At 46.0% G+C, this 16,459-nt stretch overlaps 1 protein-coding gene and 1 long non-coding RNA gene across 2 annotated transcripts; both read right to left on the minus strand.

Annotated features, from left to right (window-relative positions):
• Positions 1–489: 489 nt before the first annotated feature.
• On the minus strand, positions 490–906 carry LOC124676822. The gene is made up of 3 exons (XR_006993807.1): positions 807–906; positions 672–725; positions 490–565 (listed from the first exon to the last, which is right to left on the minus strand). It is a non-coding gene; the product is annotated as an uncharacterized LOC124676822 (long non-coding RNA).
• A 900-nt stretch (positions 907–1,806) lies between these two features.
• Positions 1,807–3,992, minus strand: LOC124672002. Its single transcript, XM_047208311.1, has 6 exons — positions 3,937–3,992; positions 2,704–2,800; positions 2,521–2,586; positions 2,317–2,379; positions 1,905–2,201; positions 1,807–1,818 (listed from the first exon to the last, which is right to left on the minus strand). The coding sequence occupies exons 1-6, from the start codon at positions 3,990–3,992 to the stop codon at positions 1,807–1,809; spliced, it is 591 nt and encodes a 196-aa protein (XP_047064267.1).
• Positions 3,993–16,459: the final 12,467 nt, after the last annotated feature.

The raw sequence follows: 16,459 nt of genomic DNA on the forward strand, positions 1-16,459 counted from the left end.
TTTTGATGCTCTTTGAAGGAGAATGATTTAGTGATAGTAACTTCGGGAGAGTCCTCAATCTACAAAAATAAATTAAAAATAGAAACTACTTTAGAAAATGAAGACTACATGAAAAGAAAATGAAAAACAGGGTGAAAAATAAAATATAAACATGCAAAGGAAAAAAGGTAGAATACCAAAGTAGCCTTTGGAGTTGTGTCACCAATAGTGATTGGAGCTTTCTTGCTTCCTTTCAAAGTTTCTGGTAAGACATTATCACCAATAGGTACCTCTGCTACATTGGTTCCTTCCTTTATGAACAAGATGCAATTTCAAAAAAAGGTGACAATAGCCACAAAATCAGAACAGTGAAGAAAAAACAAGGATCAAATGGAAGATAACCAAACTGAGGTGGGATAACAGTTAACCAATTATTTGCAACTAACCTTGCCAACACAAGAAGGCGACAAACTAATACGACCAATAGGAGATATAAGGTCAGTTTGACAGAATCCAGGTGAACCGTTTTCAGGCAAGTGAAGGGCCAATCTAGACTTGAACTTAACTAGAGGCTGCATGACTGGGGCTGTTTTTTAAATAAAACAAAGATTCACAAAAAAACCATGTCAGAGCAACTCGCAAAGAAAGAATAAAAAAGGAGGGCAAGGATACAAAAATGAATGAGCTACTACCTGTCATGTTCTGATTTTTAGCAAAAGCATTGGATACAAAGGCAACAGGTGTATCTACACACACAAAAAATAGGAAGAAATGCTATATTAAAACATAAAGCACATAAAAAAGACGTGGAAACAGTACCCAAATACCTGTCGGAACGGTATTGCTGCTAATGTACCAAGGACGTGAGTTTGACAAAAAAAGAAGAACACTATGAGCTACTCTCTGCAACAAGTTGTTGTTGCCCAACTGAGAAGAGTTCAGAGACTGAGCAATATCAATGATGCCATCTATAGTCTGGTACAGATATATAAGAAAAGGCATTTATCAGTACATGAAAAACAAAACAGTAAAAAAGATAACAAAAAGAAAGGAGTACAATAAGGAAGACAGTACCTTCCCAGACAATTTAAAGCCAAACTCTTCATGCAAGGACTGCTTTTGTTCCTCTGACATTGCATCAAAGTGGGTACCACAATGCACTGTGTTTGTGTTACTCACGTTTGGTTTCTGAAAAAATCAATGAAATCATAATTAACCAAAACGTGAAAAAAGCAACAAACATCAAAAGACTAAAAATAAAAATGAGAAGGACAAGACATTATACGTTTAAGTAGCATGTTGGAAGATCTTGTCTCAGCCGCCGCCTACCAAACAATGTACGACTTCTACGATCCAATTCAGAGAATTCAATTATCATGTCGCCCCGCCACGAAACAGCTCTTGGAACTCCACTGCCAGCAATGTGAACACCAAAATCAAGGGCATCTAGATAATACACCTTGAAAAAACAAAAAGAAAATAACAAAAAGAACGAAAGTCAACATATTAAAAAATAAAATAAAATGATTTTAAAATAAAAGGGAACACATATTTTAAGAGAGAGTGCTTACTGCAAGTCCATACGAACAGAACTCAAATGCCTTAGGTTTTCTCCCATTTGATTTTGCAAACTTCAAAGTTTTTGTAATTCCATGAATAAGATGCTTGTAAACTACATGACAAACATCAAAATTCCTTGCTTGTTCACAATCACCCAGCTGCCTTATGTATCTGGTGTCTAAACAATCAACGGCAGATGGGCAAAGGAAGCAAGAAATAGCAATTTGCATGAAACAAACAAAAATCTCTTGATCAGATAGCGGTTCGCTAGATCTTAGCCTGTCACCAAAGAACGTAATGTGCGGGGCATCTGATAAATTGAATAAAGACAAAATGAAGTCCAATCCACCATCACTGTCATCTACCAACTCAGCTCCAGAACTTGGCAAACCAAGAACAAAATGAAAAGAATCTTTTGAAACATTTAATATCTTGTCATCAACAATGATTTGCGAAGAGAGAGCATCGACACATGAAGAGAGCCACCGGATAAAAGGTGATGGAATGCCAGTCTTGCCAAAAACAAGTAAACAATGGAAACCAAACTTCTCAATAACAGACTTCTGAGCATCAGAAAGGCGGCGCAACACTTCGAAAAAATACTTGGTTGAATAAACAGTGAAGGATGACTTGTCAATCCCAGATTTCTTTACTCTTTTATTCTGGAAAACACATTAGAAAAATAAAACAAAGGATACAAATATTATAAAGAAGGCACCAAAAGAATGTAAAAGAGAGTCTGAGAAAAGACACACAGATGCACATGAATAAACACACCTCTTTCCATACATTGGAAGACCTACAGAACTTTGAGAAATCTCTTTTAAGAGATTTAATAGCCTGTCACAATAATAAAAAAGGTAGAATAAAAATAAATTGAAAAGAACATAACAAGAAAAGAGAAGATATAAAGGATTTTCTGCAATGCAAAAAGAGGAATATAAACAACAAATAAGATGCATAAAACTGAAACCCCAGTACCTCCTTGCTGAAAAACTCAAAAAGTGCATCATCTAAAATTCTCTTCCTCCTTGGGTGGACAAAAACCTATAGAATACAAAGGGAATACAACCTTGAATATAAGATAGAATTCAAAAAAACCAATAGAATAAAAAGCAGTGACAGAAAGGAAGAATAATTGAAAAATAAAGAAAGAGTAACAACTTCTGTATCATCACTTGATGAACTGAATTCATTGTGGCAATCAAAATCTGAAGACCCACAATCAGATTCATCGCGCCAATGAACATAAGCTCGATGCCTACATGAATAAATGAGAAAGATACATTGAGAAAATATATATTAAAACATATATTCAGAAAAAATAACACCCATCAGAAAATGGGACCATTTCATATATTAATAAAAATCAGGGCAGGACTTTATCATGCAATGATAAAAAAAGGAAAAATATTATACACACTGCCATAATCCTAACTAATCTGACTAATCAATCAAAAAGTATTGGTATCAGACAAAAAATGTAGGTATCAGACAAAATGAACTGACAAAAATGAACTCTCCGCGGACACGGCTCCTTTTAAGCAGGTCATTCAGTTGTTCGGCTAGCGATGTGGGACTATTGTTCGGCGCAGCTCCCATTCCCTACTTCCACGTAGGAAACATGAGGCCCAACTTAACCGCTAAAACTTCACTATGCACCGTTCTACTACTCACTCTAGTGGAGCCCCAACAAGCGTTTAGCTTCCGGCCCAGGCAAAGAAACAGGTACCACATATATCATATATGTCGTGGGCTGCTCACCATGAACTAGTATTATGTCCTAATTGAATGACTGCGTCATTTTGACCCAGAGCTCCACTAAGCTCATCTTTTCAAGCTCCACTACTTGTAGATATACACCTGTTGCTCCAAGCACAAGTACATTACTAAAACCCTAAACCAATGGGATCTATATAATACCAAAACAAATATGAAAACAAAACAAAAAATAAGGAGCTGCAGTCATATGAGCAAAACCAGAACTACATACACTAAAGGAGCCAGATACAAAAAAATGCTTGTATATATCCATGCAACACAGTCAGAAAAGATAATACAAGTAGCTACATATCAGCTAGCTACTCTTCTCTACATAGTTAAAGCATGAGGAACCAGATACAAACACACCTGCACAAAACCACCATGCTAACATTGCTTCCACCACCAGATCCAGACGAGCAACAAACAAAATCAATGGTATACAAACAGAGGAAACACATGCTGTGTGTTGTAAACGAACTACCTAGCTAGACAATACAGTAGACACAATCACAAAGCACCCATGATATCGGCCACCAAAATCCTGGCATAGCGTTACCACACCAGATCCAAAATCGAGCAACCAAGCGACACTAGATGAGAAAAACTACAGAGGGGAGGGGATAAACGACGAACCCATCCTGCTGCCGACGAAACCTCTTACGACCTCGTCGAATCACTGGTCGCTCCATGGAAGCATCGCCATGGAGCAACCCACCTCGTCCGTGTCGACGACCAGCCATGGAGCAGATCTCCGGCACCCCCTCCCGCCCCACCGCCGCCCGCACCTTCCGGCAGCCCTCCCGCTCGCCGCCGCAGCCGCTGGCCGCCGCAGCCGCTCGCCGCCGCGGACTCGCTCCGCTCCGCTCCGCTCCGCCCCTATCCTCTTCTCCCCAACAAATGAAACGACAGAGCACAGAAAACGTGCTCTATGGACAAAGATAACACGAACCCCGAAATTCAAAACAGTTGAAAAGACCGGAAAAAACCAGAGCTAACTGAAAAAACCGAACTAAAAAAAACCGGCGGGACGGTGCTATTGACGTTGTACGCTGAGCGTAACACACGTAGAAAGACATCAAGATTCGCGCTGTCTCCACAAATGAACGATGAGAGATATGACTTGAAGCGAATTGTGTTTTCAGCTAGCTAAAAATTAGGAACGGTGTATATTTAAGGTTGTGCAATAATAAAGAAATCTGATAAATTTTGATGTTTTGAAACTTTGAGTGTTCAATAATGTAGATCTCAGATTTTCTTTTTTCACAGCCTTGATTATAAGGTGTGTTGAGTTGAAAATTTTCATCTTGGTAGGGCACAACATTGTCAACATCCAGATTTATTTTCATATTTTTTAAAAAATTAAATATTATTTTTGAATTTTTCAAAAAATGAGCTACATGATCTCGAGTTGCACTTGTGGTTTCCGGAAATAATAATGCATATTACACTAATCTATGTTACTACCTTCATAGTCCATAATAATATAGAAATAACATCATATGTGACTATATTAATTGTCTTGTAGACTCATTTTATCTTTAAAAGTGTGTTGCTAGGGCATCTTCAGCAGCCCCGATACAAATAGATGTAAAGTGACTGTTTGCGTTCACATGGCCAAAATTTGGGTCTACCTCAGCCCAACGGCCCGGCACAAACTGACTGGGTTGTCTACCAAGACGCATTTGCGGCCCAAGTCGGCACATACACTATGCGGTCAGCTTGCATGACCTATCCGGCTCCGCCCGCTAGGGACAGTGAAATCTAGCAAACCGAAATGGTGCCCCTCCCCTTCTTTGCAAACTCAAGGCGATGTCGCCACCCGCTACCCCCTCGCTGCAGTAGCCAAGCTTTGTTCGGACCACAACTCGTTGGAGTCCATGCTCGGTACAGAGGTAGGGAGATCCCTTGCCCGCATCGCTCACGTCCATGTTAGCCGCACATCTGCTCGAAGCCTTCACCGGCCTCGATGCAAAGGACATGTTCGGTCAATTGTGTGGTACGATACCGAAGACATGTTGGGCCAATTACGGCCATTTGCCCCAACTATGTTGGTCATTTATTCATTATTGTTGCCCTAGAGATGGACCGTAAGCATTCGCTCGAGATGCTTCGCAGGGAAGTCATGGACACCTCGTCCAACGAGGAGTCCGACGAGACATCGGAGCTCATGGTTGTCGCGATGTCCCTCATCCACGAGCACAATGCTAGGCAGATGCCAGTGTACCGTGCTCGATGAGGGGCCGCTCGGCCAACGTGAAGAGCAACCGAGTGGGTGGCCACAACCAGCTCTATGCAGACTACTTCCACCTCACTGATACGGTCTACAAGGAAGTCATGTGTTCCGGCGCTGCTATTGGATGTCAAAAGACTTGTTCTTGGTAATTTTACGGGGTGTCAGAGACTATGAGCCCTACTTTCGATGCAGGCCCGATGCCACTGGTAAGCTAGGCTTCATCTCTTACCAGAAGTGTTCCGCAACTATTTTCATGCTTTCGTACGGAGTGTCTAGTGATATCTTTGTCGAGCACCCGCGAATGAGTGAGAGAACATGCCTTGAATCCATGTACAGGTTTTGCTGAGCCGTGATTGCGGTGTTCGGCAAACTTTAGTTGAGAGCCAACAGTTGAGGACACAACATGGCTTTTATCTCAACGAGGCAAGAGGGTGAAAGGATCGTATGCCGCACCTAGAGGGGGAGTGAATAGGTGCTAACCATTTTTTAGTTTTTTTTCAATTTAGGCTTGACACAAAGGTAAATTTTCTAGATATGCAACTATGTGAATTTACCTATATGACAAGGTCAACTACTAAGCAATATATAGATAGATAATATATAGGGAAGATAATAAGGATAGAGGTAACCTGGAGTGGAGCATGCAGAGACACACAGATGATTCCCGTAGTTCCTTCCTTTTGACGGGAAGTACGTCTACGTTTGGAGTAGTGTGGTCGCTACGAAATCCAGACCAACGCCACGAAGGCTTCACTCAGGTCTCCTGTGAGCAACGCCACAAACTCCTAGCCCACTTCCACTAAGGGATTCCCTCAAGGCGAAAACCGGGTCATTACAAGGTTCTAGGGGCACACATCCACAACCGAATTGGAGGCTCCCAATATCTGTAACAATACAACAACAACAAGAACAAATCAACCACAAACAACTAGGGTTACCAAAAGAGGAACACTAGCAAGGGGCCCCTCAACAAAATGAGGGGGAAATGCAAATCGCTTTGGTGAAGATGTAGATCGGTGTCTTCTCCTTTGATTCTCCAAAGCTCAAGAGATTTGGGTGGTTGATGAAGGAGATTTGACTATTTTGGTGTTCTTGGTGGCTCAGCAATGGTGGAACAAGTCTTGAGGGTTTGAGCATCTTTCCAAGGTAGGGGAAAGGTTCCTTATATACCCCTCCACCAAATTTGCCCGTTGGGATGACTTCAGCGGCAGTGTCGGCCCTGAGATGGCGGCAGTGTCGGGCCTTGAAAATAGGTCACAACTTGGTCGACAGAGTAGCCGGCAGTGCCGGGGTGCAACCACCGCAGTGCCGGGGTGCATCCGCCGGCAGTGCCGGCCCTCATCCACCGGCAGTGCCGGCCACTGGAAGAACTCTCCAGCACTCATTTCTCCTTTTTGAGGGGGTCGAGATTATCAATCGTGGTACCTTTTCTTTATCTGTCACACACTTAGCACACAGTTAGATTGTCACCGGTGTTGTTAAAAAACACGCAAAACCCTAGAGATCATGAAATGTTCTTTCAGAGGGTTCCCGAGGATGATCGGTAGCATATATTGCATGCATTGGGAGTGGAAGAATTGTCCATTTGCATGTAGGGTCAATGCATCGACCATGGCGATGGATGCACTATCATTCTTGAGGTAGCGGCATCGCATGATTTATGGATTTGGCACTCTTTCTTTGGCATGGCTGGCTCTCACAATGACATTAATGTGCTCCACCACTCTACGATATTTGATCGGCTTCTAAAAGGCACCGCTCATGTGGTGAACCACGAGATCAAAGGAAATGCATATGACAAGCCATACTATCTTGCTGATGGCATGTATCCTGACTGGACCACACTTGTCAAGATAGTCCGCAAACCTGGACCATCACCGGAGTCGCGGTCTTCTCCGTCGGCTTCTGGACCATCGCGGATTATGTCCTCGACTAGGTCTTCCTGTTTCAAATATCGATGGAATTCGAATGGATCCATTATTTCTACAAAAAATTAAATCGATAAGTACATGTTCTAACCCTAACCAACCCTAACCCTAATCAAACACTAAACAAACCCTAACCCTAACCACGGATGGGGTAGGCTGAAGGAGGGGAAGGCGGCGTGGAGCAGGGAGAAGAGGGCGCGTCAGGTAGAGGATCTCGACAATGCTCACGTCTTTGCTAGAGGGAGAGGATGTCGGCGTCGGTTGTTTGCGAGAGGGAGAGGGTGTCGGCGACAGGTGTTTGTGAGAGGGAGAGAGTGTCGGTAGTTTGCGAGAGGGAGAGGGTGTCGGCGACGGGTTTTTGCGAGGGGGGGAGGGGGTCGACATCGGGTATCTATCTTATCGGAATCGAAAATTCAATCTTAAACTAATACAAAATTTAAACTAATACAAAATTTAAACTAACTAACTACAAAATTTAAACTAACTAACTACAAAATTTAAACTAACTAACTAACACTAAATTTAAACTAGCTAATTATAAAATTTAAACTAATACAAAATTTAAACTAACTAACTAATACTTAATTTAAACTAGCTAATTACTAATAAAAAATTAAACTAATACACAAAAAAATTACAAAAAACTAATACAAAATTTAAACTAACTAACTACATGTACTAAATTTAAACTAGGTAACTTAATTAACTAACTAATAATTTTACAAAAAAAGTTTTTAAAAAAAGATGGCCGGGGGCGCCGGCGGCGGCTACCTCGCAGATGGGCGCGGTAGAGGGTACGTTGGCGGCCTCCGGCGTGGAAGAGGGTGGCAGCGCGGCAGAGGGCGGCGGCGTGGCGGCGCAGCAGATCGAGGGCGGTGACGTCCGGCGTGGCAGACGGTGGCGCGGCAGAGGGCTCCGATGAGGTCACGGCGAGGAGGGCGGCGCGCAGAGGGCTCCCGAGGAGGCGTGCGGCGGCGGTGGCGGCGCGCAGAGGACTCCCGCGGAGGCGCGCGGCGGCGGCAGAGGAGCTGTGCGGCGGCATCGGCGGCGGCCTATTTGGGTAGCCTGTCGGCGTCGTCGGCTAGGGTTCATCCTCCAGGTGTCGCGGGTCATGTCCCATCCCGCGACGCGCAGCGCTTTTATACGCCACCCCCTTTTGCCGCGGGTCGTGCTACCACCCGCGACAAAAAGGGGGGGTCTTTTGTCGCGGGTCGAGCCACCACCCGCAACAAAAGGGGGTTGGGGTGGATCTGTGGGAACTGCATCCAACGGCTCCGGCCGTTTGAATCCAACGGCCTGGAGCCGTTGGACATGGATCAGCCCTTTTCCCATATACCATATATGAAAATACAAATGTTTTATATAACTTTAATAACTTTTGAATGGTAACTCAAATACACATGTTTTATATATGAAAATTGATCAGAAAAAGCTAATGAACATGAATATGACATCCATATACCTATTTGCACCTGGTATCATATCAAACGTTGATAGTCGTGTATGTTTCACCCCTCGACGTGCCTCGCCCCGCCGTGCCACGTGTCGCCGCCGCTTCCACGTGCCTCGCCCCGCCGCCGCCGGCGTGCGACGTGTAGTCGCGGCTTACACGTGCCATGCCCCGCGTGCGTTATATAAAGCGCCGCGTGCGCGCGCAACCACACATCGACGCCGCCTCCGCTCATTCATCTCCGGGATGCCGCCACGCCGTCACGGGTCGTCCGGTTTCCGTGGCGTCCGAGCGCGTCCGAGCGGTAGGTTCTACGCCGAGATACGCGCCGGTGGCTTCCTCCTCACCCTCGGCACGTAAAACACGCCGGAGCTAGCGGCGCGCGCTTACGACGCGGCGGCGTGGCGATTTCGATAGTCACGGCGCGACATGAACTTCCCGGATGTTGAATCGCTAGAGGAGGCGGAGTTCCTGGCACCAGCGCCGTGCCTCGTCGACGAAGAGGACCGTCGCCGGCACCGGCATGTGCAGCACTGGATCGCCATCGCCGACCACGATGAGCAGTTGATGCACCAGTGGAGGGCGCAGTTCCTCAACGACGTCGACTACACTGACGCGTTCTTCGCTGACCTTAGGGCACAACGCAGGTCCAATAGGCGCCACTGTCAGGCCGTCGCCGAGTTCGAGCTCGACAGCCTGAATACAACTTGGGCCGAAAACGACCCTCAGTGGGACGACATTTGGACGGAGACAACCTCCGACGACGAGTAGAGACTAGATTAGTCGTTTATCTATTTTAATTGTAATTTCAATAAAGTCGTTGTGGGTTGTTTTCAATAAAGTCGTTGTGAGAAATTTTATTACGACTGAACTGGAATTAAAGTACAGAGCTCAACTGAAACTTAAGATACATGGCCAGATTCGAATGTTGGACTCATTCAGTCATAGTCCTGCCTAGCCCTATAAACGTCGCCACTGTAGTCATCGTAGTCGCCAACGTCATCGTCGCTAGCATTGGGGTTGCGGTTGTCGAACCTCGTCGGGTGAGCACACGTGGGCTGGGACTGAGGGTAGTGCAGGCGGGGGCCTCGGTAGGCCATGACGCTTTGGAGAGTTCGGCCGCGCCACCACAGCCGACGGCCGGCCTCGTTGAAGTTCGAACGAGGCGGGCCGTCCTCCTCGTACTTGGCAAGCACACTCTCACGCCGATTGATGAAGAAGTTGTCCCAAGTCGGGCTGTAGTCGGGATTCCTCCGCTGCTCTGGCGTGAGCTCAAAGTAGTAGTGGTTCGTGATGGCCATCTCGCGCGCCACACCTAGAGGGATAGGAGGGACCGGTACGCCTCCGACGCTCAGCAACCAGCCGGTCGGGCAGGGGTAGTTCGAGGCGCAAAGCACCTCTGCCTCCCGGGGTGTTAGAGATACGAACGAAGCCATGGGAGAGAGTGATGAGGTTTGCAGATATGAGTCTATATGTGATATGTAAATGGAGGCCAAGCCTACATATATATAGTGAAAAAATGGCGGGAAGACGGAGGCGGGAAGTGGTGGAGAGCGTGGAAAGAAAATATGCGGGAACGCAGTGGCGTGGGAAACTTTCATCCCGGGTGGGGGCTCAAACCGGGACAAAAGATAGGAGGCTTATCTAGGAGGGCCTTATCTGGGGGAGTCTTATCTAGAAGGGCCTTATCTAGGGGGTGGTTGACGTGCGAGCAACCATTAGTCCCGGTTGGCGGGTACAACCGGGACTAAAGGTGGTTCTGTGTCATCTAACAAAACTGTCGGCAGGATAAGGACATATCGGTAACCTTTAGTCCGGCTGGTGGGTGAAACCGGGACTAAAGCTGTCAGCAGGATAAGGACGCGTGGATGGACACACTGCTCGATGAGATAAAGCATGTAACGCACGACGCCCTGTCGAAGGAACAAGACAAAGTAGAAGCGACGCCTTGCCTATAAAAGGAACACCGATACGCCTTGGCAGGCAGATCAACAAGCAGATCAACAAGCATGCAGGGAGAGTTTCATCCCCATGGATGGAGGAAAGGGTTGGGAAATCTCCCGTGGCGAAGCTTCTCGAAGATGTCGTTGGTGCACACGCCCTACGGCATCTTCGGAAGCTGCGCCTCGGAAAAAATTCCCTGCAAGCCTGTGAAAGACTTCATCTCCTCTAACAGTATTGGGGAAAGGGTTGGGAAATCTCCCGTGGCGCAGCTTCTCGAAGATGTCTTTGGTGCTGTTGACGTCAGAAACCCACCGGCGGGTAGAGACGGGCAACACCGTAGAGCCGGGAACAACTAGGGCTGCGGCTGGCCCTAGTCCCTCTGAGCGACGGCCCGCAAAGCCTCCTGGTCGCACGCACCGATGTTTATCACAAGGGCGTGCCACCTGACCTATACCTGGTCAGGAAGGTGTGGATGATGCCTCGCTTAGTTTCCTGCAGGGCACACACGTAAACGTTAAATACGAGCCTCGATCGGCTCTCAGGTTATCCTGTGAATCGGCTCAAGGAGCCGATCCACCCATGATTCAGACGAGGTGTCCGAATATATGGTGGCACTACAACAAAAGAGTCATATAAAGACGCTACCCATTCGACGCTTTTATATTCGTCCCTACGTTTGTAGTCAAGTCGTGTGTTGAGACGTTTGTTGAGACGCAACACCATACGTCTTAAACTTCTAGGTTTACACATGCGCACTAGTAAAACCGAAGTACCAAATAGCCCACGTTTACCATATCCTTTGGCACGAGTAAAGCCTAGGGCCGCCGCCACCAGATCCGATCGTGGTGCGTCTCCGCCTCGGCTTCTCGAGATCGCTAATTCTTTTTCTCTCCCGAGTCCCGATACCCATGCGATGAAGTATGGTTAAGAGGATCCATACAACTGTTGGGTCAATGTTGAATCTGGTCAGTTCCCTCGCCGTTGTACTAGTACTAGATTTACTGTTCATCGCTATTGTACTTTATAAGCTGTTCTTCCCGTCTGAGATCGATCAAGTGTTCCTTGACGCCGACTCCTCATTTGGTCATCTCTGCAATTAGGTATCTATTCCGCCTCTCCAGAAACCTTTCTTCGTGTGCTACACATTAGAGAATTAAGTTTTTGATCCTAGTATCTGAATACAGGTAATGGATATCGTTGCAGTTTTCGCACTGAAGATAATAAGCAAGCCAAACCTTGGAGGTCCTATTCACAACGGGGGAATCAGGTGCATGGAGACTTCTTTGAATTATCTAAATGTGCTAAACTTTCTCGATCTGGGACATGGTTTATTTGTCGACGAACAAGGTCAAGTTCGCTGAACTCATCTAATTCATGTGTATATGTGGTCAATCACACGGTAACTATTGGAATTTTTTTGCAGCTTCACAAGGTATTTCTCAGAGATTATACGCACATTAAATTGCTGTCATATTTTACCAACTGTTTTTTTGGTTGTGTAGTGTTGTTCCTCTGCAGGTATTACTCGATCCACGAAGATTTTTCAAGCGGCACATCATGGAGAGCAAACAAAATCTGCAGAAGAAGTGAACTGGAGAGCACTGAATCTAGTAGATAAATTCACATTAGTTAGGAAACTACATACGGATATTATAGAGACTTGTTTAGTCGTGTATGTATGGCTGTATGCAAACAATATTACGGATGTACTTTTCACTTGTAAAGTACTACAGTTACCATCAGATAATATAAATTATGTTCTTTGCATCGCACTGAGTGTTCGTGATGCTTTTTTTTTTGGGTTTATGGTGGCTGGTATTTGATTTCCATCATATGATGTGTATTGTTCCAAATTTTGGAAGGATCCGAAGAATGAACTGATTTGTATATAACACACACAAAAAATCCATTCAAAAATGGAATAACCCGACTCAATGTTGGTAGAGATGATACGTTAGGCCTCTCTATAAAGTGGCTATATCAGGATAAAGACGCTTTTGAAAACGCCTCACTTTATTTTTGGGACGCTGACCCATGCGTCTTTAAGGTATTTGAGACGGTGCATAACAAGACGTTTCTATGACGCTTTACAGTAGCGTCTTTACAATCATGTAAAGATGAAATATAGCGTCTCTAGCATCTAGATTAGATGTCTCTACATGCTTTTTTTCTTGTAGTGTGGTCCTGCTTGATCAAGGTAAAGCTGATGAGATCTACGACAATGTGGGGTTTTCACCGCATAATCGGATCATCCTACTCCAGGTTGGGCCTCGCGGCCACGCACGGTGATCGTAAGCCGATCCTAAACAGGGCCTAAAAACCAACACGAGGTTGATCCTCGGAACATCCTGCCTAGGGCCAACGAACGACACCCTACGTGCCGCTGGATCCTCCCCCCCTTTGTAAGGCCTAACTATTGCAGATATTAAACTAATCCTTGTAGAACAAGGAGCAATCGTAACGGATCAGATCTACTATACTACGATCAAGCGGGGTGCCGCCCCTACGCCTAAGATAGGCGTAAGGGCGGCTAGACATGCAAGGGTTGCACCACGAAAGCATGTAACGTGAAGAACAATGCTAACCCTAACATGTCTAAGATAACTACGCTGCTCGCCATCAAAAACGCTTCAGCACGAGCAACGCATGAACAACGTAGGTAGGCTTGTGCTGCCTAGATCGCAAGATGCGATCTAGGCAGCATGGTGCTTACCGGTAGAAACCCTCGAGACGAAGGAGTTGGCGATGCGCCGAGATTTGTTTGTGTTTGAACGTTTGTTGTTGTTTATTCCATAAACCCTAGATACATATTTATAGTCCAGCGGACTTTCTAATGTGGGCGTGCACTAAACCGTGCACGAGATAAACTCTAACTTTTAATCTATGCAATCTACTATAACTAAAAATACATGGGCAATCTGGCCCAACGTCACCGAGCAAGGCCGCTTTAGAGATCTTCCACCTGTAATCTTCCAAGCCCATCTTGATCGCGGCCCACCTCCTGATTTAGCCAAAATCTGGTGATAACACATGCCCCCCTGGTTTTGGTAATGATAATTCCAAAACCACTCTGTTTTTTTTTTCTTCGAAGGGTCATGTCGTCGCAGAGCAGAACTGCCGCAATATTCTTCGCCATGACGCCCTGTCTTTTCAGCTTCTCTGCATAATTTGACAACTTTAGCCTCACCTCCTCGGAAACTGCAATAGCATTAAATTCCAACCAGATTTCTCATTATTTATCCGCGCCGATCGATCAGCTCCTTTCATCCCCTTCTTCTGCTCTAGATATCAGCACCCAAAAACCCTCTTCTTCTCCAGCCATGTCATCTTCTTTCTCCTCTCCCACCTCTCTCCAATCCTTTTCCTCAAGTGAATTAGTTTACTCAAGTGAATTAGTTCCAGAGCACAACCGGATGGAGACGTGCAACCGCCGGTCTCCCAAGCGTTGGGACAGGCAAGAGTGGGACTTCAACTACGTGCCGGAGGGTGAAGACCTTGTCTGGCCAAATGGGGTCATGCTGGTCGACGAAGTACTAGAGGCGAAGAGCGACGACGACGACCCTCCCTTCCAGGGTAAACACCTCCGTCACCAAAGCAGAAACGGACGACGAAGAGAAAGACGCCTCCCCCGACTTGAAGAAGGAGCAGGAGGATGACACTTCCTCCGACGAATCACCACCGAAACATATCCGGGGCCGGGCTTGGTCAGACGAGGATGATGATGATGACGAGGGAGAGGCCTCTGCTGAAGATCACAGTAGCAGCCACGAGGAACCCGCCGACAACAGCAACAGCGACAGCCACCTTAGTGATGACGAAGACAGCAACAGCCCTTAGACTAGGGATTTACTAACACGGAGCTGGTAGGTGGTAATCCATTTCCTCTCGTTGGACAACCGGCCTCTCCTTGTAAGAAATTTGATTGTCAATGAAAACTTCTTTTGATTTTGCCGATATCCCGTGTGCTGATTCAGCTGATTTTTCCTCATCTGGCTTTGTCGACCGTTAGCCTAATCAATCGTCCAATGACCGATGGCAACACATCGGTCTCTCATGACAAATCTGCGAAACAGGTCAATTCAATCACCTTCCCATATTAGCCAACATGCCCGATGATAATAACACCGTCATTCGCAGTAAGCCGTGGGTTCCGCCGTGAGCAGGTGTCTTTACAAGGGCTCTGGAACTGTCGCTGAACCAGCTTGAATTGACCTGCTTCAGATGAGAATAGTGATGAACCAGCCAAAAATGCTACCCTTGGCCTCCAACTGATTAATATGGAACTAGCCGATTCCAACGAAATTGGCTCTCCGAAACAAAGATACTTTAGGGCGAGCTGCCCCCCGAGCCTCTTCAATTGCAGGTCAATTTAGCTCCTTCCTTAACCTGATTTGCACGTCCATGTATACCTCTCGAGTCGATGGCCCTACATCGGCTGTTATATCCTTAAGTCGATGACTGCTGCATCGGCTGTACTCGATTTTTGTTTTTTTTTTGTTTTTATCGGCCGATTCAAAAAATCGGCCTCCATGCCTTACTGCCCAATCGGCCGATTCAAAATCGGCCTCCATGCCTTACTGCCCATCATCCCACATGCTTGGAAAATACTTCTTGAGGTGTTGACCATTGACGGCTACCGGGAACTTCTGTCCGTCCAATTCTTCCAACATATATGCATTACCTTTCAAGGCACGGACGACCTTGTACGGACCGTGCCAATTAGGAGACCACTTGCCATACGCCTTGTCTCTAGTTCCTAACGGCAACACAGCTTCCCATACCAGATCACCAACTTGAAACTCCTTTGGTCTAACCTTCTTGTTGTAGGCACGAGCTACCCTGGCTTTATTCTCCTTAATCTTCTCCAATGACCAAAGCCTAAGTTCTGTCGCGTCCTCAATAGCGTCACTCATCAAAGCTGCATACTCTTCCGCTGTCAGATCATTCTGAAACGTGACACGTCTTGATCCAGCCGTAATTTCCCAAGGTAATACGGCTTCCTGTCCATAGACAAGCTGGTACGGCGAAGTCTTTATAGCTCCATGGCACGACATGCGGTAGGCCCATAATGCTTCCGATAGCTTCTCGTGCCAATCCCTGGGGTTCTCGTCAATCTTTCTCTTGATCAGCTTGATTAAGCTCTGATTGGACGCTTCAGCTTGCCCATTAGCCTGAGCATAGTACGGAGATGATCGGATCAGTTTAATTCCCATGTCATCGCAGAATTTCCTGAATTCTTTAGAAACAAAGACCGAACCCCCATCGGTCGTGATAGTTTGGGGAATCCCGAACCTATGAATCACGTGTTCTTTCACAAATTTGATCACATCTTCTGATTTCACCTTCTTCATAGGGACGGCCTCCACCCACTTGGTGAAGTAATCTGTGATGGCCAAAATCCATTCATGTTTTTTACTCGACGCCGGATGGATTTTTCCGATCATGTCCATGCCCCACCCTCGGAACGGCCAAGGCTTGATGATAGGGTTCATCGCTGATGCTGGTGTCATCTGAATTTTCCCGAACATCTGGCATGCTTGGCACCCCTTGTAATAGTTGAAGCAGTCTTCAAGCATGGTGGGCCAATAAAACCCTGAGCGC

This window comes from Lolium rigidum, chromosome 7 (genome assembly GCF_022539505.1).
Source record: "Lolium rigidum isolate FL_2022 chromosome 7, APGP_CSIRO_Lrig_0.1, whole genome shotgun sequence".
Taxonomy (NCBI): domain Eukaryota; kingdom Viridiplantae; phylum Streptophyta; class Magnoliopsida; order Poales; family Poaceae; genus Lolium; species Lolium rigidum.